The sequence below is a fragment of the Somniosus microcephalus genome, chromosome 4 (assembly GCF_052327205.1).
Source record: "Somniosus microcephalus isolate GS21.2 chromosome 4, FLI_Smic_1.0, whole genome shotgun sequence".
In the NCBI taxonomy this organism is placed as follows: domain Eukaryota; kingdom Metazoa; phylum Chordata; class Chondrichthyes; order Squaliformes; family Somniosidae; genus Somniosus; species Somniosus microcephalus.
In genome coordinates this window covers 171,455,526-171,482,513 of record NC_140990.1, presented here as the reverse complement: position 1 = coordinate 171,482,513, position 26,988 = coordinate 171,455,526, and the positions used below count along the sequence as shown (strand labels likewise).

At 42.9% G+C, this 26,988-nt stretch overlaps 2 protein-coding genes across 6 annotated transcripts in view; one reads left to right on the top strand and one right to left on the bottom strand.

The window, feature by feature from the left end:
• Window positions 1–14,648, bottom strand: part of ndufs1 (NADH:ubiquinone oxidoreductase core subunit S1) — a 59,147-nt gene extending 44,499 nt beyond the window's left edge. The window contains exons 1-7 of one of the 5 annotated variants that reach the window (XM_085985454.1): window positions 14,543–14,631; window positions 12,463–12,610; window positions 10,581–10,671; window positions 7,830–7,921; window positions 1,900–2,007; window positions 1,036–1,112; window positions 474–555 (exon numbers count right to left, since the gene is read on the bottom strand). In XM_085985454.1, coding sequence (XP_085841580.1) covers window positions 474–555; window positions 1,036–1,112; window positions 1,900–2,007; window positions 7,830–7,921; window positions 10,581–10,662 — 441 coding nt within the window. In that variant the 5' untranslated portion in view covers window positions 10,663–10,671; window positions 12,463–12,610; window positions 14,543–14,631. Of the gene's footprint in view, window positions 1–473; window positions 556–1,035; window positions 1,113–1,899; window positions 2,008–7,829; window positions 7,922–10,580; window positions 10,672–12,462; window positions 12,611–14,277; window positions 14,384–14,495; window positions 14,521–14,542 lie in introns of those variants that run through there. The other 4 variants (XM_085985455.1, XM_085985453.1, XM_085985456.1 and 1 more) reach the window with 4 other exon arrangements.
• A 361-nt stretch (window positions 14,649–15,009) lies between these two features.
• eef1b2 (eukaryotic translation elongation factor 1 beta 2) lies at window positions 15,010–26,030 on the top strand. Its single transcript, XM_085985458.1, has 7 exons — window positions 15,010–15,201; window positions 15,702–15,824; window positions 18,635–18,761; window positions 20,066–20,132; window positions 21,803–21,928; window positions 22,923–22,990; window positions 25,902–26,030. Exons 1-7 carry the CDS (start codon window positions 15,122–15,124, stop codon window positions 25,986–25,988), a joined length of 678 nt encoding a protein of 225 aa, XP_085841584.1. The 5' UTR covers window positions 15,010–15,121; the 3' UTR covers window positions 25,989–26,030.
• Window positions 26,031–26,988: the final 958 nt, after the last annotated feature.

The following is a 26,988-nucleotide window of genomic DNA, read 5'->3' as shown; positions in this document are numbered from 1 at the left end:
GTACAGGTAATGTTATGGAGCTCGTCTCGGTTTTGGTATTATTAGGCACGAAATATTTCACCTTTTATTATTTTTGTGTCTGAGGAGGTGCAAATTAAAAGATCTGCTATATGAATTTTCTGCTCCCGTTTAATTTTAATAAACCCAATTGTATTTATAGCACAAGTCTCACAGTCCAGAGAGTTTATTCTTCTGCGCTCCGAAGGAGAGTAGAACCACAATGGCTCTGACCAATAACAGTGAGCATCTTACAGTAAAAATGGCATCTGTTTGACCCCTGGGCAACACAGCATTGCCAGATACATTTCAGTTCACACAGGGAACTGGAGCTCATTTACATGAATGGTCCTTGGTACGGAACGCAAGCGAAATATCTGGTGGAAGCCATCAAAATTGTAACATTTTTATCCCGCTATACCTTCACTTGTGGAGGCAAAAGCTTTTGCATTCGTTACTATCAATGGCAGTGGTACCTGGAGATCACACTCCCCTCCTTGGTCACATATGGGACAGTCCAATGGGTGATTGGCCAGCAGAAACTCCATCACACCCTCCCTGTTAGACAAAATAAAAATAAAGCACAATATCTGGATACAATATACACTGGATGGTGAAACACCATCTTATGTTGTACATTGAACAGTGAACGTCCCAATAACACAGTGCATCTTTGGAACATGTCGGATCTCTGGTACAAGTAATATTCTAACAGAAAAACAGTGTGTATTTCACAAATACTTTTCAATCCACGTCTTAAGACCTTATATTTTATTATCCTGGAATATAGTGCGGATGTTTCTCCCCTTCCCCAGAAAATTATTTTCCCCGTCCCTTTTTCATGAGTTTCCGTGCCAGTCACAATTTTTCACGAAATTCACCATGTTACAAGCTGGTCTCTTAATATCAGTTCAACAATTTCCTTCATTAATAATTGGTATAGATTGCAACCGAGCTGTACAGACAGGTGATGCTTTCAGTTCTTTTTAACTGCACATTCGCACAGCAATCTGCAAAGGGATTTCATCCATACTATACCTGGCTTTCTTGCTTTTCTCCGAGTTAGTAAGGATATTCCAGCCTTTCATTACAGGCATAGCACAGGCAGCCACAGGCTAAGAAAACAAAGGGCAACACAATTGGTAGTCAACTGACATTATCAACAGAAATACGATAGCAAAATTATCAACAGAATAATCTATTGAGCCCAAGAGTAACAAATATATAAATTGTCTTCAACGTTATGATTTTGATGAGGGGGATCCAGAACTTATAATCTATTATTTTCTGCTCAATTCATTTTAAGGAGGGGGATCTTGCTGTTAATCTGTCTTAAAAGCCAATCTATTTCAAAAGTTACAATGAGCTTTTACTGTTTAGGTATATTAAGGTGTTTTATGTTGATAATCTTCCTTTGGTGACAGGTGTGCCGTGCACCTGCCACTGACAGCATAGTATCGATGTGCAGGTGGCAATTCCACACTTCCAATAGTGTTCGGGGAGAAGAACAGTGGGCAGGGGAGAGAGGGAGGGGCTGGACAGCGGGAGGGTGCAGAGAGGGAAGGAGGGGAACAGAGTCCAAAGAAATGGTGTAGCTTCAGTGGGGGGGTCAGCACTGGTACAATGGTCCGAATGGCCTCCTGCTGTGCCGAATGTGCTCGGATTCTTATTTCTCAACCTAAAAAATCAATCATTTATCCCTCTGGTAGACAAGTCCCTACTCTCAGCTCTTTTCCTGTGGGACCACCATTGTTTCCCTGGCAGAGAGATCCTCTCTTTAAATTGCCCCATTTTATGACGAATGCAATTTATTTCCTGGTACCATCACTTTCTATTGCCCATCTTTTCCACTGCAGACATCCAGCTGGGAGTCCCATTATAGAATAAAAACTCTCCCATTACCTTAGGAGCTTTTTCGATCTCCACCAGGCACATTCGGCAATTCCCGGCGATGGAGAGCCTGTCATGGTAACAAAACCGAGGGATCTGTATGCCAACCTTCTCGCAGGCCTATAATCAGAAGAGACACCAAGTTTGTCACACTACTTCCCGAGTTATGATCCAGCATACCTTTCTTTAGCATGTTTTCTTGTTTAGAATGGGGAGAAGAGCTCAGCTGATGAATCCGTGGATAGATGCGTTACATTACATGGCACTGAGCCACTGCTGTTCTGCATCAGCTGGTCTCAACTGGGGCACTACAATTGGCTGTAGGATCTTACATTTGACCATCATTCATGTGACTCCCGCAAGGAAGTACATGCGTGTATGTGGATGTTGATTAAGGTCAAAGAAAACAGACCCAACTGTGATCCCCTCCCCCCCCCCCCCCCACTAATGGCAAAACAGTCAGTCAATGAAAGAACAGAATTACTTGCATTTATATAGCGCCTTTCACATCCGCGGGACGTCCCAAAGCGCTTTACAGCCAATGAAGTACTTTTCAAGTGTAGTCACTGTTGTAAAGTAGGAAACGCAGCAGCAAAGTTGCGCACAGCAAGCTCCCACAACAGCACTGTGATAATGACCAGATCATCTGTTTTAGTGACGTTGGTTGAAGGGTAAATATTGGCCAGGACACCAGGGAGAACTCCCCTACTCTTCTTCAAAATAGTGCCAGGGGATGTTTTATGTCCACCGGAGAGGGCAGACGGGGCCTCGGTTTAACGTCTCATCCAAAAGACGGCACCTCCAACAGTGCAGCACTCTCTCAGCACTGCACTGGAGTGCCAGACTAGATTTTGGGCTCAAGAGTCTGAAGTGGAACTTGAACCCACAACCTTCTGACTCAGAGGCAAAGTTCAGTCAGCCCACCATAGAGGAATGGCCACTTAAGGTTGAGGTACTTGAGGACTACCCACGAATCAGCATCTTCAGGAGAGCAGAAAATCGAGTGAGTGGCAATGACATCAATTGGGAAGAAAACTTCTTGAATTAGTATCAATAGATATATAGTGTGTAGCCCACAAGTGCTTCAGTTTGATTGCAAGTGGGGCATGGACTCCTGTAAGCCAGGTTGCACCCCCTTAACTGTACTGATGTTATCAGCACTCCTCATTTAAACAAATACTTGCCCCAAAAACAAACAAGCCAAGGGAGGGAAAAAGAAATAAAGGACATTAATAATTAAAACAAGGATATATAATTTGGATCCGGATAGCAAAACACTCTCCTGAAAAGGAATTTGGAAGTCAACATATCTGATTTGCAGCAGAGACATTCAAACTGCAGCCCATGGGCCACGTCATAGAATTTTACAGCATAGAAAGAGGCCATTCAGCATCAAAACCCCTCATAATTTTGAGCACCTTTATTAAATCTCCCCTTATCCTTCTCTGCTCTAAGGAGAACAATCCCAGCTGCGCCAGTCTCTTCATGTAACTAAAGATATCTGCACATTAATGGGAACTTGATTGAAACTGTATAGAAGGCCCCAAGGTTCCAGTTATGAGTCCTAGAAGGGTAAAAAAACTTGTACACTGCTGACCCATTGGAAAAGATTTCCAATTTTAAGTCAGAGGCTAATAGTCCGTTCTCACTATCTTAAATTTTGTCAGTTTCATGGTCTGTTGTTATCTCATTTATTTTTTGCTGCATTCATTGTTTGTCTAAAACTCTCATTAATTTTTACTATCCCCTATACCTATTTAAAATCAAGTTTTTTTAGACAAAGTTCTTATACTTTCCATCTGGGCAACACACTTCCATGAAGTTGGTCATATCTGGGAGTTCTGACTTTGACACCATTAACAGCCGCTTAATAAACAGTGGGTCATTTGAAGAACTTAAAAAAAAAGAATGAAATCTAATAAAATTTCATTCAAAACTCTCAACACCATGAACTAAACTGTTTACTTTCCAGTACTTTTCTGAATAGCGAAAATGAACACATAATTTAAGCATAGGAGCAGGAGTAGGCCATTTAGACCCTCGATGAGATCATGGCTGATCTGTGACCTAACTCCATATACCCGCCTTTGCCCCATATCCTTTAATACCTTTAGTTAACAAAAATCTATCAATCTCATATTTAAAATTAACAACTGATCTAGCATCAATTGCCGTTTGTGGAAGAGTGTTCCAAACTTCTACCACCCTTTGCGTGTAAAACTGTTTCCTAACTTCACTCCGGAAAAGCTTGGCTCTAACTTTTAGGCTATGTCCCCTCGTCCTTGACTCCCCAACCAGCGGAAATAGTTTCTCTGTATCTACTCTATCCGTTCCCCTCAATATCTTGAAAACTTAGATCAAATCACCCCTTAACCTTCTAAATTCCAGGGAATACAACCCTAGTTTGTGAAATCACTCCTCGTAATTTAAACCTTGGAGTCCAGGTATCATTCTGGTAAATCTATGCTGCACTCCCTCCAAAACCAATATATCCTTCCAAAGGTGTGCTGCCCAGAAATGTACAGTGTACTCCAGGCGTGGTCAAATTAATAAAGGATGGGATAAAGACAATAGAGAGAAAGGATCTTAGCTCAGAAAATCAAGAAGTAGAATCAGTTTGGGTGGAGCTAAGAAACAGCAAGGGGCAGAAAACATTGGTGGGAGTTGTTTATCAGCCCCCAAACAGTAACTGTAATGTAGGGCAGAGTATAAATCAGGAAATTAGAGGCGCATGTAATAAGGGTAATACAGTAATCATGGGGGACTTTAATCTACATATAGACTGGGTAAACCAAATTTGCAGTAATAGTGTGGAGGACGAGTTCATGGAATGTATACAAGATAGTTTTCTAGATCAGAATGTTGAGGAACCAACTAGGGAACAGGCTATTTTAGATCTAGTATTGTGCAACGAGAAAGGGTTAATTAATAGCCTTGTAGTAAAGGGGCCTTTAGGGAAGAGTGACCATAATATGATAGAATTTTATAATAAGTTTGAAAGTGATTTAGTTAAATCCAAAACTAGGGTCTTAAATCTAAACAAAGCAAACTATGTAGGTATGAGGGGCAAGTTGGCTAAGGTAGATTGGGAAACTACATTAGAAGGTAGACAAGCAATGGCTAGCATTTAAAGAATTAATACATAATTTCCAACAAATATACATTCCTTTAAGGCACAAAAACCCCACAGGAAAAGTGGTCCAACCGTGGCCAACAGGAGAAGTTAAAGATAGTGTTAGATCAAAGGAAGAGGCTTATAATGTTGCCAAAAAGAGTAGTAAGCCTGAGGATTGGGAGGATTTTAGAATTCAGCAAAGGGCCAAGAAATTGATAAAGAAAGGGAAAATAGAATATCAGAGTGAACTAGCGAGAGACATAAAAACAGACTGTAAAAGTTTCTATAGGTATGTAAAAAGGAAAAGATTAGCAAAAGTAAACATAGGTCCCTTACAGGTTGAGACAGGAGAAATTATAATGGGGAATAAGGAAATTGCAGAGAAATTAAACAAATACTTTGCATCTGTCTTCATGGAAGAAGACGCAAAAAACTTCCCGGAAACAGTGGAGAACCAAAGGTCTAGCAAGAATGAGGAACTGAAAGAAATGAGTATTAGTAAAAAAAAAGTACTGGAGAAATTGATGGGACTGAAAGCCAATAAATGCCCTGGACCTGATGGCCGACATCCTAGGGTTTTAAAAGGGGTGGCTATAGAGATAGTGGATGCATTGGTTGTCATCTTCCAAAAGTCCATAGGTTCTAGAACGGTTCCCGCAGATTGGACGGTAGTAAATGTAACCCCATTATTTAGGAAAGGAGGGAGAGAGAAAACAGGGAACTACAACCAGTTAGCCTGACATCAGTAGTAGGCAAAATACTAGAATCTATTATTAAGGACGTGGTAACAGGGCACTTAGAAAATAATAGCATTGGGCAGAGTCAACATGGATTTATGAAAGGGAAATCATGTTTGACAAATCTGTTAAGAGTTTTTTGAGGTTGTAACTAGCAGAATAGATATGGGCAAACCGGTGAATGTGGTGTATTTGGATTATCAGAAAGCATTCGATAAGGTGCCACACAAGAGGTTATTAAACAAAATTGGGGCTCATGGGATTGGGGGTAATATACTAGCATGGACTGAGGATTGGTTAATGGACAGAAAGCAGAGAGTAGGAATAAAGGGGTCATTTTTGGGTTGGCAGGCTGTAACTGGTGGGGTACCACAAGAATCAGTACTTGGGCCTCAGCTATTCACAATCTATATATTAATGATTTAAATGAGGGGACCAAATGTAATATATCCAAGTTTGCTGATGATACAAAGCTGGGTGGGAATGCAAGTTGCGAGGAGGATGCAAGGAGGCTTCAAGGGGATATAGACAGGCCAAGTGAGTGGGCAAGAAATGGCAAATGGAATATAATGTGGAGAAATGTGAAGTTATCCACTTTAGTAGGAAAAACAGAAAAGCAAAGTATTTTTTAAATGGTGGGAAAAGCTGGTGTTCAGAGGGATCTGGGTGTCCTTGTTCATGAATCACTGAAAGTTAACTTGCAGGTACAAAAGCAATTAGGAAAGCAAATGGCATGTTGGCCTTTATTACAAGAGGATTTGAGTACAAGAGTAAAGAAATCTTACTGCAATTATATAGGGCCCTGGTGAGACCACACCTGGAGTATTGTGCACAGTTTTGGTCTTCTTACCTAAGGAAGGATATACTTGCCATAGAGGGAGTGCAACGAAGGTTCATCAGGCTGGTTCCTGGGACGGGGGGATTGACCTATGAGGAGAGATTGAGTAGACTAGGCCTATATTCTCTAGAGTTTAGAAGAATGAGAGGTGATCTCATTGAAACATACAAAATTCTTACAGGGTTTGACAGGGTAGATGCAGGGAGGAGGTTTCCTCTGGCTGGGGAGTCTAGAACCAGGGGTCACAGTCTCAGAATAAGGGGTCAGCCATTTAGAGCTGAGATGAGGAGAAATTTCTTTACTCAGAGGCTGGTGAATTGTTGGAATTCTCTACCGCAGAGGGCTGTGGAGGCTCAGTCGTTGAATATATTTAAGACAGAGATCGATAGATTTTTGGATATTAAGGGAATCAAGGGATAGTGCAGGAAAGTGGAGTTAAGTTCGAAGATCAGCCAGGATCTTATTGAATGGCGGAGCAGGCTTGAGGGGCAGAATGAGCTACTCCTGCTCCTATTTCTTATGTTCCTAAACCAGGGCTTTGTATAGCTGTAACATAACGTCTACCCCCTTTTATTCTAGCCCACTAGATATAAAGGCCAGCATTCCATTGGCCTTTTTGATTATTTCTGTACCTATCCATGACATTTTAATGATCTATGTATGTGGACCGTCACTATTTCTAGCATATCACCATTTAGAAAGTACTCTGATCTATCCTTCTACGTCCAAAGTGGATGACCTCACACTTGCCTATATTGAAAGCCATTTGCCACAATTTTGTCCACTTAATCTATTAATATCTCTGTAATGTTATACTTTTATCTACACTGTTTAAAATGGCGCCTATCTTTGTGTCACCGGCAAACTTGGATATGTGGCACTCTATCCCATTTACTAAAACAGTAAATAATTGCGCCGATAGATTAGTGAGCAGTAAGGGTGTCCAAAATTAGGCCTGTGGGCCTCACGTTCTGCCCTTTTCCCTTCAATCCAGCTCACAAAGCCCAAGCAACTATTTGTGGCTTACAAGTTTCCGTAGTTGGAAATTCTAGGGACACAGGATCCAATGGCAATGAACATTAGCAATGTGCTTATTGCCGAAAGTGTCACCCACTCCGGCAGTTTTATTTGTCTCTCGGCTTCCTCTCCTGCCAAAATAAATCACTGCAGAAATCTCCTCTTAACCCTTTTCAGCATGGCCCAAGTCTAAATCCACAGTGCTTAGGTACATTGACACAATCAGCTACTGTACCTGTAGGACAGTGGTTCCAGGCTCCACCATCACTGACTTGCCATCAACAAACACCTCAACCAGGTTGCTAGCTGCTGTAGCAGTGGTACGAACTGAAAAACACAAGACAAGAGAGCAACCAGCAGTCTTGTTATACTGGCAGGAAATCAACACAAAGGCATGAATTACAAGGTGCCATTTTAAGATTGCAGTACATAAGTGAACAATGCATTCGGTTTCTGTCACTCGAGCAGTGTTTGCCAAACTAGGACACTGCCACCAAGTGACTTTTTCTTGCGGGGTGGCTGGCAAGTTGGACAAAATGTAAAGAAAGAAAGCACTTGCATTTATATGGTAAAAATTTTCAGGGCTATGGGAAAAGAGCAGGGAAGTGGGACTAATTGGGTAGCTCTTTCAAAGAGCCAGTACAGGCAAGATGGGCCAAATAGCCTCCTTTTGTGCTGTATGATTCTATGATATAGAGCCTTCCATGACCTCAGGACGTCCCAAAGCGCTTTACAGCCAATGAAATACTTTTGAAGTGTGGTCACTGTTATAATGTAGGAGATGCAGCAACTCCCACAAACAGCAATGTGATAATGGCCAGATAATCTGTTTTATTGACGTTGGTCGAGGGATAAATATTGGCCAGGACACCGGGGAGAACTCCCCTGCTCTTCTTTGAAATAGTGCCGTGGGATCTTTTACATCCACCTGCGCGGGCAGGCAGGGCCTCGGTTTAATTTCGCATTCGAAAGACGGCACCTCTGACAATGCATTACTCCCTAGCCTAGATTTTGTGCTCAAGTTTCTGGAGTGAACTTGAAAGCGCAACCTTCTCACTCAGAGGCGAGAGTGCGACCACTGAGCCATGACTGACACCTAAAACGGTCTTTTGCCAGTTAAACTCCACAGGACACCATTCCTACTGCATCCACTGCCGTGGGCTGCCAGTGACTGGCCTTCATAAGGCCCCGATAATGTATCTGTTGTGAAGCCTGTTTAAACCTCTGAGCCAGGCTCTTGTTACTGCTGGTATAGAAGGTGCTTGCAGTGAACGAAGGTACTACTGGCAAATAATGGTCTGATTTTTTGAAATTATTTTGGTTTACACGAAGTTAGAAAGCACTTCCATGTATATAATGCCATATCATATCCCTCTCAAACATTTCATATAATGAATTACTTTCAAGTGCAGTCATTGTTGTTACACAGTGGCCATTTTACACACGTCAAGATCCCACAATTAGTGATGAGATGAAAGACCAGTTTTTTGGGTTGAGGGCGGAATGTTGGCCTGGACACCCTGCTCTTCTTCAAATAGTGATCTTTAAACAAAGGCAGATGGGGCCTCAGTTTAATGTCTCATCTGAAGGATGATGCAGCACTGATGCTTTCAACATGCTTTTTATTCCAGATTTAGTTAATTAACTGAATTTAAATTCCCCAGGTGCCGTGGTGGGATTTGAACTCATGTCTCCGGATCATTAGTTCAGGCCTCTGGATTACTGGTCTAGTAACACAACCACTATGTCACCGTACTACTGTCCACTTTTAAAGAGATCAGCTGGTGGGCCATGGGTGGCAAGAGAGATCCAAAATTCAGAGTAATGGCGGCAGTGGGGGGGGGGGGGGGGGCGCGGCGGGCAAGGGGTTTGGGGAAGAAAGAGAGAGAGAGAGAGAGAGAGAGATTCAGAAAAAAAACCATTGCAACAGAATGGAGATTGAAAGAATGAAAAATAAGGAGCAGAAATTGTTCCCACGTGCTTAAGGAAAAACATCACATGCAGCGAGTGCAACTGAATCAATGCCACATTAATGACATCTTTATAACTCACATACTGGTTTGCCATTGGTACTTAAGAGTGTAACTAGGCAAATCTGAGCCAGTACCGCCAGCTCCGCATTACTACCCTTGGGTAACATGGTGCCCCCACCATCATACGTACTTGTGTGACACAAGCACTACTTTTTTTTTTTTTTAAAAAGTGGTGGAGGAACTGTAAAATATTATGACTACTTTTCTGGGACTGGCACCCAAACAATTTGGGAAGCACTGCGCAAAAACTACAGCTCTCTCTGGAGGCACAGCGCAGGTATAGTCAATATAACAAAATTACCTGCTCAAAAAGACCTCAGAAATACATGTCTTTAAACCTCTGCTAACAACCAAGAAAATTAAACAATTAAGTGCAGTTACAAGACATGGTGGCAGCTGAGCACCAAATTATTACTTATAAAAACATGATTTATACACCTTTAGAAGTAACTGTATGAGAGAACAACCTTTGCCTTTTTAGCTTATATTACAGTGTTAACTTCAAGAATTGTAATATTTAGTAACTCCCCTCTCCACCAAAAGAAATAAATAATAAAACAAATTGAAAAAAATATTCCTCAGCTGAGATCTCCAGAGGCTACACACCCTCAAAATGCCTCCCATCAAATTACTGTTTAAAATGTTATGCTCACAATGGTGTGGGGTGTCAGCAGTGCAAAAGTGGAACAGCCTCAACTCCCAGGAATGGTACAGTCCTACACTGCTCTAGGAATCAGCCCAAGGTCACATATCAGAAACAAGGTGAAGCTCCTTCAACATTGTAGGGACAATTAACAGGAGGAGAAGTAGTTTAGGGAGGGAATTCCAGAGCTTGGGGCCTAGGCGGCTGAAGACACGGCTGGAAACCTTTGTATGCTCACACACAACGCTTATAGCAGTACAGTGAAACAGCCGACAGTGGGGTCATTTCTCGTCCCAACTACTTTTCTTACCATTGTTCTTTGTTCCCAAGATATCTTTGGTAGACTGGGAAATGCCCGCTAGTGTCCTGCGAATCACAGGTAATCGCAGCATGGTGGCAACCTGAATGAAAAGCAAGAGTTCAGTTAGAATCAAGTGACCGGTGGGCACCATAGGGATAGAGTATCTGATAGACGCACACAATAAGAAGTTTCCCTTTGTTTGGTTCAAATTAGACTTTATGCTTAAACTATTCTAATAGCTATGCCTCCTTATAAGGGGGCACTTGCAAATTTGTTTTCTTGATAATGACACAGGGGCAATCCAGTGTCAGCCATATTTGTTTTATATTTAGGGGTCAGACTTGGCTCAGTGGTAGCACTCTCACCTCAGAAGGTGGCGAGTTCAAATCCCATTCCAGAGGTCTGAGTACATAATCTAAACTGTTGCTCCAGTGCAGTACTGAGGGAGTGCTGCACTGTTGGAGGTGCCCTCTTTCGGATGAGACATTAAACCAAGGCCTGGTCTGCCCTCTCAGGTGGACGTAAAAGATCCCACGGCACTACTTTGTAGAAGAGCAGGGGTGTTTTCCTACATTACAACAGTGATGATTACACTTCAAAAGTACTTCATTGGCTGTAAAGCACTGAGGTTGTGAAAGGTCCTATAGAAGTCTTTCTTTCTTTTATTTAAAAGAGACACAAATTCATCATTGCTGAAGCATCGCCCTTTTCCATTCCATGAACACAAATCTCCCCTCCTGGGATGCCAGGAGCAGCATACACGGGAGACCACCTGTGCAACTCACAACCCTAATTTTCCTCCCACCTCCCCCTTGAACCATTTGCCTCCACAAAAGGGCAGTCAAGGCACACAGAATCTCAGCAGTCCTATACTGTATGACTCAATCAGCATTACTTAAGTAGAAACAATTTCTCTGCACCGAGGGGACTACGCTTGCCTGGTCACACTCTTGCCTATCCAGTCGTAGCCAGAGAATCTCCTGCAATGCCTTCTCTTCTCACCCCCGCACCATTATCAATGAAGTCCAAATGGATCTATTCCAAATGGAGGCCCCCTCCTATTTCTCATCTACATGCTGCCCCTCGGCAACATCATCCCAAGACGTGACGTCAGGTTCCACATGTACGATGACGACACCCAGCTCCTCACCACCACATCTCTTGACTCCTCCACTGCCTTTGTGCTGAAAGACTGCTTGTCGGACATCCAGTCCTGGATGGGCCGTAACTTCTTCCAGTTAAACATTGGGAAGACCAAAGCCATTATCTTTGGCCCCCACCACAAACTCCGTTCCCTCGCTACCAATTCCTTCCCCATCTCTGGCCATTGTCTCAGGCTGAACCAGACTGCAACCTCAGCGTCCTATTTGACCCGGAGCTGAGTTTTTAACCTCATAAAACAACTCCATAACAAAGACTGCCTACTTCTACCTCCATAACATCGTCCATCTCCGCCCCACGGCAGCTTATTTGCTGCTGAAACCCTCACCCATGTATTTGTTACCTCCAGACTCGACTATTCCGATGCTCTCCTGGCCAGCCACCCTCTACAAACTTCAGTTCCTCCAAATCTTTGCTGCCCGTATCCTAACTCGCATCAAGTCCCATTCACCCATCATCCCTGTGCTTGCTGACCTACATTAGCTTCCTGTCTGGCAATGCCGCGATTTTAAAATTCTCATCCTCGTGTTTAAATCCATCCGTGGTATCGCCCCTCCCTCTGTAACTCCTCCAACACAGGCAGTGGTTACAAGCAGAGACAAGGTTGTACCACACTCATGACGGAGAATGCAGATTTAATGCCCCTATTGATTTCAATCATACTGTTCAAGGTAGGCACCGTGAGTAAAGTTATTTCTTTTTTGACACACCATGTCCGAGTCTGACCCACCAGGACCTTTGCACATTTGAAGACTCCCAGCCACCATACCACACAGGGTCTGCCACTATCGTCTCTAGCTGCCTGGAAGATCACACTGCTGCAGCTTCAATGGACACGGTGTCATCAACAGGAGTCTCGAAGGATCAGAACCCGAGAGCTGCAAGATTCAATGCATCATGAAAAGGCAGCAAGCCTGATCGCACAAGTCTGTGGAAGCAGCTACGGGGTTAGTTATTGAAACAATGATGAAAACATTACGATATATTAAGCTGACACTAATAGTAGTCAACATCACAGAAGGAACAGTCCATCATCAACCATGTCCATAATTTTGGGAGACTATTTACAAATGACAGTTTTCTGCACTAAACTGAAGCAACATATATGATGGCACAAGCACGTGATGAGCTGTGCTACAAGATTCTATGGGAGCATCTTTTTTTAAGACATTTGCTAAATGTTCTGCAAAGTTTCAGAAAACAGATTACCGTTACAATAGTTTACAACATTCTTTGGGAATTCCAGAGTGAGGTGAAAGTGATGTATTGTACTTAGGGTGGAACTAGTGTCTTATAAAGAGTCAAAGTGAGGATAGCAGGTAGGTAGGTAACATCCTCCAACACAGACAAAATTGTTCCCAGTGCCTGTCCCAACAACACCTGTATCAACCAAAGGCTTTAGAATCAAAAAGTGCATTTTGGAGAGGATGGGAGTAAAAAACACATTGGATTTACATAATGCCTTTCACAACATCCCAAAGCTCTTTACAGCCAATTAAATATTTTTGAAGTGCAGTTACTGTTGTAATGTAGGAAATGCAGCAGCCAATATGTGCATAGCAAGCTCCCACAAACAGCAATGTGACAATGACCAGATAATCTGTTTTGGTGATGTTTGTTGAGGGATAAATATTGGTCAGGACACCGGGAAGAACTCCCCTGCTCTCCTTCCGGACTCAATATCGAGTTCAACAATTTCAGATCATAAGCTCGGCCCCTATTTCATTTTTTCTTGTAATTTTTCCACTCCTTTCCCCCCCACCCCCCTTTCCTTTTGTTTCTCTCTCACACCTGGCAGCTATCTCTTGCCCTGCCAGTACACTTTACACCTAATCTCAGCCTATTACCATCTCGTCTAGCTTCTAATCTCTTTTACTTCTTATGTTTCTTTTATTCTTTTGTCCGATCGCAGCCCTGCCTTCGATCTAGTTTCTTTTCTTTCCAGTTTTGAAGAAGGGTTCGACCTGAAACGTCAACTCAAATTTCTCTCCACAGATGTTGCCTGACCTGCTGAGTTTTTCCAGCATTTTCTGTTGTTATTTTGGATTTCCAACATCTGCAGTATTTTGCTATCCCAGTCTATACATCCTGGTTTCTACACAATGCAACGTAAAATCATGAGCGGTCAATAATAAGGAAATGCTATGAATAAGGACGAGCGAGACTGTTGCCTAGCCCCTAAGCTCTGGAATTCCCTGCCCAAACCTGTCCGCCTCGCTACCTCTCTTCCTCCTTTAAGACGCTCCTTAAAACCTACCTCTTTGACCAAGCTTTTGTTCACCTCCCCTAATTTATTCTTATGTGGATCAGTGTCAATTTTTTTGTCTTAAAATACTCCTGTACAGTGCCTTGGGACGTTTTACTAGGTTAAAGGCGCTATATAAATAACAGTTGTTGAGACAGATCAAAACCCCATGTAAAGAAGGAACGGTGTTTACTTTGCAGAGTGAGCTGCATTAAAACAGGTCACCTTTGCAAACTACAGCACCTGCAGTTCAATTAATAACATACATATAGATAAATAATAATAGATATATACACACACACAAAGAGGTTGTTTGGGCTCTTGGTCAGTGCCAACATGGGCTGTCGAGTTGCCCAGGTAATGAAGAGTCTCCCGGATATTTTTCTTTTTTTTACCCGGGACACCGGCAGGGTCTCCCGTCAAGGGCAAAGCCCGAGCCGCAGCCCTGCGCACTTGTCGCGGTACACGGCGCGTTGTATCAAAGTGCCTGAAATTCGCCCGCCAGAAACGCCAATTACCGAAATCAATCAGAGGCAGAAACCAGTCCCAGTACCGCTCTCATTACCTGAGTGCTATTTGGCCTTCTCAACCAGAACAGCGGCACGGCGATATGGTGACTCAGCTCCTTCCGAGAACGGTTCGGCAATTTCCGGCTCTCTCCGGAACGACGCAAGAGGCGCAGGGACAAAAATCATAAATGTTACACGTTTCGATCTTACTTTCCTCCCCCTCTCGTCGTAAATCCTAGTAATTATCTTTCAAATTATAAACAAAAAAATCAAAACGGCTCAAAATAAAATCGTTATGTTCGGGAAAAACCGTATGAGGCTTCGGTAATTTCCGTCAGTTCCCGAACCCGGAGCCGATCTCGTACAGCCGATATTAATTTTAAATTTATATGGGTTTGCTGTTTAAGGTACAATGTTATTAAAAAGCGTGCATTGATCATTATTTTTAAGCGGAGTTTAATTTTATTGCTGCGCGGCGCGAGGGCCGAGGCCGGTGGCGCGGTCAGCCCGGCCGTTTCCGGCGTGCCATATAAAGGCGGCGCGCGGCGCTTGCGGCCTCTTTTAACGGCCGCCGCGTGTGTTGCTGCTGTCGCTGAGTCCGGAGGTTGCGCTCGGAAACCCGCCACACCACCACCATGGGGTTTGGAGACTTGAAATCCGCCTCCGGCCTGAAGCTGCTCAATGACTACCTGGCGGACAGGAGCTACATCGACGGGTGGGTAAGGTTGGGGCGAGGGGACCGGGGAGAATCGTCTGCGGGGGGCCTTGGTCGGGGTGAATGAAAGGGAGACGCCGAGGCTCGGCGATGGGGTGGTGAGAAGCTTATAAAACCAAGTAGCGTTATTCTCCACCGGCCCCCCGGTCTAATACAGACTCTTGATGTTCAGTGCTCGTCAATTTTTCCCTCCCCCTCCCCCCAGCCATTTTTTTCTCTCCCTCCCCCCAGCCATTTTTTTCTCTCCTCTCTTCCCCTTCCCCCCAATGGCTTTTCCTCTCTCCTCTCCCAGTCCCCATGACCCTCTGGCTTGTCTCCCCTCCACCCCTCTCATGCTATATTCTCTGCCTCCCCCCCCATGTCTTTCCTTCCCCACCCGGCAACGAACTTTGTATATGATTTAATTTGTAATGCTGTACTAAATGCGTATGTAGAGCCTGTTGATTGTGATCCCCTTTGTCGTGTTTTTTTTTTAGTATTTATTTTTAATTTGTTTTAAGGTATGTTCCATCACAAGCTGACATCGCTGTGTTTGAAGCTCTTGGTGCTCCACCTTCAGCTGCTTTCTACCATGCACTTCGGTGGTACAATCACATCCGGTCCTATGAAAGCACAAAGACTAGGTATGTTGTGCTTGATATGAACTGTGTACATGTTGTTTGAAAATGCAAGAAAGGTTGTTTTTATACGGCATTTTATTGTGACTCAAAAGTACTTCACCTAACTGCGAATAACTTTCAAATAGTGACCGTTATATAGGCATTTTTAACCGTAAGATTACTAAGAAAGCCACAATGAGATGGATGACCGAGTTGAATGTTGAGAGAGGTGTATTACCCAGGAGAACACTGTTCTTCAAATAGTGCAAAAGGATATTTACCATTCATACGAAGAGATAGGTGTGGCCAGATTAACTGTTCATCCAAAAGATAGCAGCTGAAACAATTCATCATTTCCTCATTGGTGCAAGCCTAGATTTTTGGCTAAATTCTGGAATGGGAGTTTTTAGTTAGAGCAGAATGCTTCAATCTCATTATGGGACAGTGTACCTTGTAAGGCCTTGATTCTTTTAACTCCCATTACTTGTCCAGCCACGTTTCATAGTTGCTGGGCAGCACTTTTTAGAGAATGCATATTACATTTATTTCATGACCTATCACTCCTACCCTGCCAGGCTGCAGACTATTGAATGTTACCTGACTTATTTTAATGGGCATTGTGTGACTCAGGCTTGTTGTTGATGCCACTTCAGTTGATCTAAAAAGAGGAAGAACCCACCTGTGCTGTTTTGAGATCCATTAGATTTCTGTAGAGTAAAAAAACACTTTATGGTTGAGAGAAAAGTTTCATAGAATGTAAGTATACTGTTTATATTCAGGCTGATGTTGATTTGCTTGAGTTATTGGTCATCTCACTTGTGTGAGTAGATATTATCTACTGACTTTCAATTGTTTGTAACCTGATCAAATCTTGCAAACCAGATTGTTCGCAACCATGGTGTCCAATTTAACCCCGAGATGAGCTTTCAACCACATATCTGCTCAGTTACAAGACTGCCTACTGCCACCTCCACAACATTGCCTGTCCATTCCTGTCTCAGCTCATCTGCTGAAATACTCATCCATACCTTTGTTACCTCTAGGCTTGACTTTTTTCAGTGCTCTCCTGGCAGGTCTTCCACCCTCCATAAACTTGAACTCCTACAAAACTAATTCTGCCATTCCCATTTACACCTCTTCTAGACTTGGCTTTTCTTTACTTGTCCCATTGACATCTCCTTTTGCTTTGCACTGTCATACCTTTTATTATTTAATCACTCCTGCCTTCCCTGCTATCATAGACCTTCCATTTTGTTCTTTCCTCCCTCGCCCTTTTCCCTGCACTTGCTTAAAATCTGTTACATCTCTTAACTTTTTCCAGTTCTGACGAAAGGTCATCAACCTGAAACGTTAACTCTGTTTCTCTCTTCACAGATGCTGCCTGACCTGCTGAGTATTTCCAGCATTTTCTATTTTTATTTCTTGGAAAACTCTGCTGCTTGTATCCTGACTCTGAGTCCTGTTCGCCCACCACCCCTGTGCTTGTTGATCTACGTTGGCTATGTCTCGATTTTAAAATTCTCGTCTTTGTTTTCAAATTCCTCCATGGCCTTACCCAACCCTATCGCTGGAACCTCCTCCAGCCCATCAATGCTCAGGGATCTCGGTGCTCTTCCAATTCTGGCCTCTTGTTCATCCCTGATCTTAATCATTCCTTCACTGGTGGCAGTGCCTTTGGTTGCCTGTGCACTAAGCTCTGGAATTGCCTCCCTAAACCGTTCTGGGCCTCCTCTTTTAAGATGCTCCTTAAAATGTACTACTGTACTTAGACCAAGTTTTTGGTCACCTGTCCTAATATCTCCTAATGTGGCTTGATGTCAAATTTTGTTTGATAATGCTCCTGTGAAGTGCCTTGCGATGTTTTACTATGTTAAAGGTGCTATACAAATGCAGCTGTTTGTGTTCTGTATTTGTAGAGCTTGCTTTACTCTTAAACCATCCCCAATGTGTGCACATCCCTTCTGGCATATGACCAAAGCCAAATATATACAGTTTTCACAGAAAAATGGAAGGAATAGTGGAATTTGGTCCTAAAAAGGCTGTTAAATATCATTAGAATCCTTTAGTAAGAACAGAACTTACTAGTCACTGCAAATTAGTGGTCCCAATGATCAAAAGGTTACCCAGTGCTCTGGTCTGAACTCTGCATTGCAAAACCATGGACTTGTACTCCATTTTTCTACAGCATACTATTGTTTCTTTCCAAATGCCTTGCTGTTGAAAGTGGTGGTTCTACTGTTGGTCCAAAGTCTCCCTGTACTAACTTTATTCAATTTGTTGGGTGCTTGTAATACACCAGAAATGTGCACTATTTTATTAAAGTGGCAGCAAATTTTTTGCCTTGGAATCTGTTCAAGTAAATTTCCAAAAATAGTCTTGACAATTCTGATAACTTATTGCTTTTAAAGTCTCTTTAACTTGATATCCTGCTAGAAATCAAATTATCCTTTTAAATAAAGGCTTGCATTTATATAATGCCTTTCACAAACTCAGGACATCCCAAAGTGCTTTACAGCCAATGTAGTCACTGCTCCAAACCAATTCTGAACTGTTGATTGATAGAAAATATTAGAAAATCTCCCCCCCCCCCCCCCCCCCCCCACAATAATTATCTATCAGAAGTAATTTTCTCAATTTTGTAGACTTCGAGGTGGGGTTAGATGCTGCCTTGCATTAACTTGTTGGGGAAGCGGTGGGACTGGATGTGGTGAGATTGTAAAAGCTAAGTAACTGGCGATTTAGATTATGGTGTAAATCTAAACCAGAATGTGTTAGTCCCAATTCTGGCATCTACCAAATTCTTTATTGCAGTTCTGACCTTTAACCTCTGACAGCCTTCCAGGTGTTAAACAGCCCCTTGGTAAATATGGTCCACAAAACGTAGCAGATACAACACCAACAAAAGCCGTGGCAGACGATGACGATGATGACATTGATCTCTTTGGATCTGATGATGAAGAGGTGGGTTCTGTGCAATGGGTACCTGTGCTATCATGTGACTGCATCCATCCCAGCTTGAAAATCTGAGACAAATGTCAAGGATACGTTTGCTATATGTAATATTGTGAATATTTTAGATATCCTGTTTTTATGTATTCCTGTGCTTTTCAAGTTAATACATCGCTCAGAGTCCAGAATTGGATGGATTCGCACCTTTATTGTACTTTATACCCTAAGCCTCAAATTCTGTACTTATTAAAATGTATTAATCCCTGAGTAAAGAGTATGATGGAGACACTAAGTATCTCCAACTGGTAACTCCAAAAATGCCATTGCAAAATTTTACTTCATTTTTGTAGGATCACTTACCAAATTGGAGCTATTCTTCTTATAGGCAGTCCCTCGGAACTGAGGATGACTTGCTTCCACATTAAAAATGAGTTTGCAGGTGACTGATTAGTCCAATGCGGGACCTACAGTCTCTGTCACAGGTTGGGCAGACGGTGGTTGAAGGGGCGGGTGGGTGGGGTGCTTGGGTTGACTTGCGCTGCCTGTGCTTGGCTTCCGCTTGCTCCCAGCGAAGAGACTCGGTGTTTGGCGCCTTCCCGGATGCTTCTCCTCCACTTTGTGCGGTCTTGGGCCAGGGATTCCCAGGTGTCGGTGGGGATGTTACACTTCTTCAAGGAGGCTTTGAGGGTGTCCTTGAAGCATTTCCTCTGCCCACCTGGGGCTCTCTTGCTGTGCCAGAGCTCCGAGTAGAGCGTTGTTTTGGGAGTCTTGTATCGGGCATGCGGACAGTGTGACCCGTCCACTGACGTTGGTGCGCCTATCCTGCCAATGGATCTGCAGGATCTTGCGGAGGCAGCGTTGGTGGTACACCGCCAGTGCTTTGAGGTGCCTGCTGTACATGGCCCATGTCTCTGAGGCATACAGCAGGGCAGGTATCACTGCTGCTCTGTAGACCATGAGCTTAGTGCTGGGTACATTGAGTACATGTCGAAGATCCAGAATTTGTCTGATCTGTCTCCAGGATAATGGAGGCTGGCTGATCATTGGGATTGGCAGCAGCATGAAGATACGCCTATTGGGTGAAGACACAAATCATCTCTTGCATGGATTGTCATGTTAATCCTACCAATTTAATATTGGCTTGATGGCTTGTTTGATTTCCTAGTGTCTGAGACTGGTTTTCATGATGATTCTAATTCATCATCTTTCGGCTGAATTCATGATGATATTGTATAGTATCTGACAAAACCAGTCAAATATTACCTTGTATGTTGAATTTCCACTATGAACATAATTGACTTTATTATCTCTTACAGGAAACTGCAGATGCTAAGAGGATCAAGGAAGAGCGTCTAGCTCAATATGAAGCTAAAAAGTCCAAGAGTACGTACTGTCAATTTGGTATAAAATGGTCAAGTCAAGAATAGTTAATTTTTGTAAGCTAAAGATGACTACTTTGAAAAGGCTCACTAGCTGGTTGCAGTATGGGGTCTCCCATCCTGTGTGTCCACTGGTGTTCAATGTATAGATTACCAGCTTTGTGCCAATACTGTGGCAGAGATATGATTAACATAATTTGTCTGTTGTGTTAAGATCTTTTTGATCAGAAATCCATAGTTAAACTCCCATAGAGGAAAACCTTGCATAAGCTCAGATAGCTGTATGGGTTGGCAACAGCCAAGACTTGGATACCCAAGTGTCTGGGGTAATACAGGAGTTAAATAGTTAAAACAGCAGAATGAACGAGTCCATTGGTCTGCAGAGTGGGAGGAATCCCAGCTTCCTGTGATAGTCTGCCACTCCAGGTCCCTTGATGATCAGTGAGCAGTCCTGTAGACTGCTGGCCAGTTTAATTCAGATATTGATTACTGAGCGTGCCATGGAGGCGATACTGTGCCAGTCTTCCATCACTGGGTGCCAGTTCAACCCCAGAGAGATCTGGTTACGCCCTGCTGTGGAGTATAGTCACTATGCCACAATTGGAATTATCTGAATGCTATGGAAACATTGCTATAAGTTGGACTCTTCCCTTTTGTTAGCTGTCTGATCTTCAACCCAATGAGTTGCAACTAACAGTTTAGCACAGTGGTCACAAAGATTTTAGTGAGTGTAAAACCTTCTTGCAGTCACACTAGATATTTCCCCACTAGGATTTCAGTAAGCATTTGGGGCATTTGACATGTTAATGTCTATTTGAACTGAAAATATCCAACAGTACAGTTAGGATATTGACTTTGTCCATGCAGATGTTTTGAGTGTTTAAGCAGGTGAAGTGTTGGTGGCAGAAGTGGGTTTTAATGTGTACACTTTATATAGATAGAGATATAGTAGATATAAATATTATCTTAATTTTTAAGTTGTCATACTGCTATACTGAAGATGCCCAGTAACTGCACTGTTCCGTGGATTTATACTGTTAAGCTGTAAAATGGAAAAACTTGGTTTTAATGATGATTCCAATTCACCATCTTTCGACTGAATCAATGATGTGAATTCATCTAATCTGACAAAACCGATCTGTTTCTAATGTGCTGGGCAAAACTAGAGAGCTGGTTTTTTTTTTACAGGTTTGTTATTGGTGCATGTAGACATTGGTAATGTAAATTAAATTCTGCTTTTCTATGTAACTTGCATATTACAGTAGTGTTTGACTGCAATATGTATGCCAGTACTTCTAGCCTTTTGTATGCCTGGGTCTATTCAAACTCAATTTGCACTTCCATTAATCTAAAGCATTTTAAATGGCAGTTTGGATTCTAAAATGTTAATACATCTGAGCTTCAGATTCTGAAGTAACTGCATGGTGTAGTTGAAGTAAATAGCGTAAGATGCCTTTAAAAAGAAAGGTGTAGAAGGATATGCATATAGGGTTAGATGAAGTAAGGTGGGAGGAGGCTTATGTGGAGCATAAACACTGGCATAGACTAGTTGGGCCAAATGGCCTGTTTCTGTTTTGTAATTTCTATGAATAACTACTGTTGCACTCGGGTGTGTACTTGGAAGTGCGTCCTTGCAATGAATGACCACATTTAATTTGTGATTTTTGCTTTTAGAGCCTACACTCATTGCTAAATCATCTCTTTTTCTGGATGTGAAACCATGGGATGATGAAACCGACATGTCCAAACTGGAAGAATGTGTACGTTCAGTGATAATGGATGGCTTAGTTTGGGGTTCCTGTGAGTATCATTTAATTTGCACTTCACAGTAACATTACAAATAGAAGCAGTCTCTATTGTATTATGTAAGACCTGCATGAGTGTTGGCTGATTCCTGAAGCTCAGGACTTGCTGGGCCAACTTTTAGGGAGATCCACTTTTAGTGGGTCTTTTGGGCTGACAGTCTTGGCAAGTCCAAGTATATTTGGCTTCCAGCTGGTTGTTTGACCTGCATTATGGGTGTTGGACAGCACCTGAACGTCCCTTTCTGATTGCAAGTTGCAGCTGTCTGCATAAGGTTGGGGACATTGACCATGCTTTGATAATGTGCAATTAGTTCCCAGTAAAATTTCATTGTTGACATTTCTAAATCTTGGCATGTGTGGGTATATATGTTGTGAAATAAAACCATTTGTATCCATTTTGGTAGATTTTCACAAGGGTGATTCTAGCTGCATGTAGATTAATATCTGATTTCTTTCAAAATCAAGTCTTTGGGTTGGATTTTAACCTCCATATCCATGTATTACAGTGGGCTTGGTTCCATATTTTTCATTACCATATACAACTTCTATCCTATTTTATATTATGTAATATCCTGGAAGATGATCCAGGACAACTGAATTCTTCCAGCCTCATGTACAGTTTATTGATGTCAGGGTAAGTGACAAAGCTGTATGTAAGCTGGAAATCTGGCTACCTTTCAGTATTTCTGCTGAGGGTTGTCATTTTGTTTAAATTCCTAAACTGGAAATAGTTGCATATGGGAATGTAGTTGTTAAGACAATCCATAAACCTGAAAGAAGGCATGCTTTGTTTACTGCTAGATTGTTCAAATTTCCTACATTTTTTCATTGCTGGAGATGGGATTACAAAGTAAACTGACAGTGCTAATCTTCATGCATTTGTGGTATTGCTTTTGAGAGCTGGCTTCTCTGCTGTTGGACTAAATCTGAGATTATTGGAGGGTTTTTATTGAATATTGTTTTTCTTAAACTTGTCTATTTCATTACAGCCAAACTGATTCCAGTGGGCTATGGCATCAGGAAACTACAGATTCAGTGTGTGGTTGAAGATGACAAGGTAAGAATGTGGTTTCAGTCACTGGTTAGTGAACAAATTTCAACTAGGTGCTACTATTTCTTTACCTAAAGTAAATGCAGTTTCATTAAAACTTTTGGCTACTGCTAATACTTGAACGTCTACTAAAAAATAGTGTTTGCATGAATTTTTTTTAAAGCTTGCTTTCCTGCATTTTAATACTTCATGAATTGTTGGCAAATGAGAACTCTTTTGGAGTGCTAAACTGATATTGCAGAACAGATTGGGTAGCTGATTGATTTCAGTCATTCAGCAAAGTGTCCATTATTTCATTGAGTAGCCAAGTCTGATTCTTGCAGAGGTCTTGATGGGCATTCTTTAAACCTGCTTCCCAACTGTCCTTGGCATTACTGGATTTTCAAGCTTTGGCTAAATGCTATATTTAGTGTTTCAAATAGAACAGTTTTGTTCTAACTGCTCTCCTGGAATATTGAACCCGAATCATGCAGGAGGGAAGGTGGCCTAGTTAAGAACAAGACGCTTCTGTAATTTAAGTTTTGGGCTGTTCCTTGACTGCTTCAAGGCAATGGGGAGGGGGATAAATGAGAGAAAACTGTTCAGTGACCATGTTTCCCTTTCACATCTGTTAACTGTCTGTTGCAGTGTAATTTTTGGAGATGGCAGGTACAAGTATTTCTGATTTGCTGCTGAATTAGTTGGGTTTGAATATAAAATAATATATAGGCAACCTCCAGGTCAGTGGTCAATTCCAAGATTTGAGGCAGCTTTCTCAAGTATTACATATGTAATGTCTTTTTTTCCCCCCTCAAAGCCTCTTCAGTCTTCCTTATGTTCTGTTAAGTAAGGGGCAATGTGTTTGAGGCTGTCAGACATCGATGTTGAAATCGGTGTGTGACTTGAATTAACTAGTCACTTTTTATCAAATTCCACAGTGCTGTTGCAACTGTTGAGATCACTCATTTGTCGCCCGGAACCTGTTTATATCACGGATGTCGTGCTCGCTTTCCATGAGGCAATAAAAATGAATGATACAAAATGGAAGCACCTGTTTTTGGTTGTTCTTGTGCATACATTTACTCAAAGCAAGATTGGAACATCAAGATGAGTTGGACATGTATGTGGTGATGTGCAAATGATAACATTGCCATAAGGTCCAAGAAGCTGAATCTGATGACTGCAGCCTCTTCATATTGTCATACGCATGTAATATGTTAATTACATGTACTGGTTCAATGGTTTGAGATTTCCCAGTGCCCTCAAGGTCTGGGGAAGAAATTGGTGGTGCCAAATTGGGAGTGGGAACTTATTTCAAAATTGATTATATCGGTGGCATAGTGGTTAGCACTGTTGCCTCACAGCGCCAGGGACCCGGGTTCGAATCCGGCCTCGGGTGACTGTCTGTGTGGAGTTTGCACATTCTCCCCGTGTTTGCGTGGGTTTTCTCCGGGTGCTCCGGTTTCCTCCCACAGTCCAAAGATGTGCGGGTTAGGTTGATTGGCTATGATAAAAAAAAATTGACCCTTAGTGTTAGGGGGATTAAATACGTGGGGTTACGGGGATCGGGTGGGATATGTGTCGGTGTAGGGGTTACGGGGATCGGGTGGGATATGTGTCGGTGTAGGGGTTACGGGGATCGGGTGGGATATGTGTCGGTGCAGGGGTTACGGGGATCGGGTGGGATATGTGTCGGTGCAGGGGTTACGGGGATCGGGTGGGATATGTGTCGGTGTAGGGGTTACGGGGATCGGGTGGGATATGTGTCGGTGTAGGGGTTACGGGGATCGGGTGGGATATGTGTCGGTGTAGGGGTTACGGGGATCGGGTGGGATATGTGTCGGTGTAGGGGTTACGGGGATCGGGTGGGATATGTGTCGGTGCAGGGGTTACGGGGATCGGGTGGGATATGTGTCGGTGCAGGGGTTACGGGGATCGGGTGGGATATGTGTCGGTGTAGGGGTTACGGGGATCGGGTGGGATATGTGTCGGGGTAGGGGTTACGGGGATCGGGTGGGATATGTGTCGGTGTAGGGGTTACGGGGATCGGGTGGGATATGTGTAGGGGTTACGGGGATCGGGTGGGATATGTGTCGGTGTAGGGGTTACGGGGATCGGGTGGGATATGTGTCGGTGCAGGGGTTACGGGGATCGGGTGGGATATGTGTCGGTGCAGGGGTTACGGGGATCGGGTGGGATATGTGTCGGTGCAGGGGTTACGGGGATCGGGTGGGATATGTGTTGGGGTAGGGGTTACGGGGATCGGGTGGGATATGTGTCGGTGTAGGGGTTACGGGGATCGGGTGGGATATGTCGGTGCAGGGGTTACGGGGATCGGGTGGGATATGTGTCGGTGCGGGCTCGATGGGCCGAAATGGCCTCTATCTGTACTGAGGTTTCTGTGATTTGTAAAATACCAGTTTGATGTATCTGGTCTTTGAAGACACATAATGGTGCCTGCAGTTATGAGTTTCTGCTCCTTGCTAAACTGATGCTGAGTAGAGGATTGGTGCTTCCTTGTCAACCTGAATCTCTTGCCTCCAAATTGGTAGATTGGCCCACTTGCCTGTGTGTATTTTCCAGTATGATGGTGCTGCACCAAGTGTGAAACTGGATCCCAAATGAATCTTCAACTGTCTCCTTTAATGAACACCAGTGGTGGGTGGGGGGTCAACAAACCGTTCAAGGTGTTAAATAATCTCCCATCGGTTAGATTGAATTCATTGTAAAGAATGAGCTTTTTATCACAATTACTCTCATCACTGAATAATGCTAATTTTGCTGTTGCTTATGCAAATATATTTTTCCCTATTGCTTGTGTTGTGAATCCCAAAGGCACCTTTGTAAAGCATTACAGTACTTCCAAGCATATATGGATATTGTGAACTCTCATTGCAGTTTACATCTTAGAATATTCTAATTGAATATTTCTTTTCAGGTGGGCACAGATTTTCTGGAAGAAGCTATAACTGCATTTGAAGATTACGTGCAGTCTGTTGATGTGGCAGCCTTCAACAAAGTGTAAAACAGCAACTAATGAACACTTAATAAAAATTGACGTGCAGAACTTGACTTGGTCCTTTGTCTTATTGAGGTGGGTTTTGTGGGACTGAACTCCAGATGACCAAGGAAGCTGATCAGGAGATCAAAAGTCTGGTTTTTGCGATGATTTGGTTCTCCTCTGGACTTTACATTTGTGGCAAAAGAAATTCTTGCAAAGTTGCACAACATGTTGGGGCCTCCATTCATACTGCACAAGGTGCATAAAGGTGCGACCGTCTCCAGAATTCTTGACTTAATAGTTTGTAAAAAGAGATGGAATTGAATGTTTTCCTTCCTGTGGAACCTCAAACTGCAACACAATTTTGACAATGCAAGCTTCTTCCGATTAGTGTGGTTTCAACTACAGTACAATGATCAGCCACTCCAAATTTCTTTTGGCGACTGATCAAGTTCAGTGTCTGTTCTCTCATCCAGGATGTACAGGGTGTTCAGGCACCACCAGTGCACAGTTTTTTTTTTTGAAGCTAGAAATAATCTACCAGTAAAACAAAATGGTCTAAACTGGGTTGAAAATTTGCAGTGCTTATTGGTATGAGAGGCAAAGCTTTGTGATCTATAAACCTGTGCTGCTTGTTACTACGACAGACTAATCTGGTCCAGAATAGATACTTTCCTACATTGACAGGAATTGCAGATTGTTAATTTAACTGCAGCTCTTTGATTATCCCTTCTCAGAATTATAGCACATTTCATTAGTTTCAATCAATGCCTGTTGCCACTTCACCGATCAGCTGTAGATGAAATCTCAGGAATGAAGGGTTTCCCAACATTTTTGTTAAATAGAATGGCCCAGAAATTGGGTTCGGGGGCTTGCCGCGTGTGCAAGCCCCCGATGTGCACTCACCCGGCGCGCTGACATCTGAAGCCTGGGCCGGCTTGGAATTCCTGTCACTGGCCCGGTTCAGATGTCGGTGCGCTGTGCTTGCCTGATCCAGCGGCGTAGTTAGTGCGATGTGCTGGCT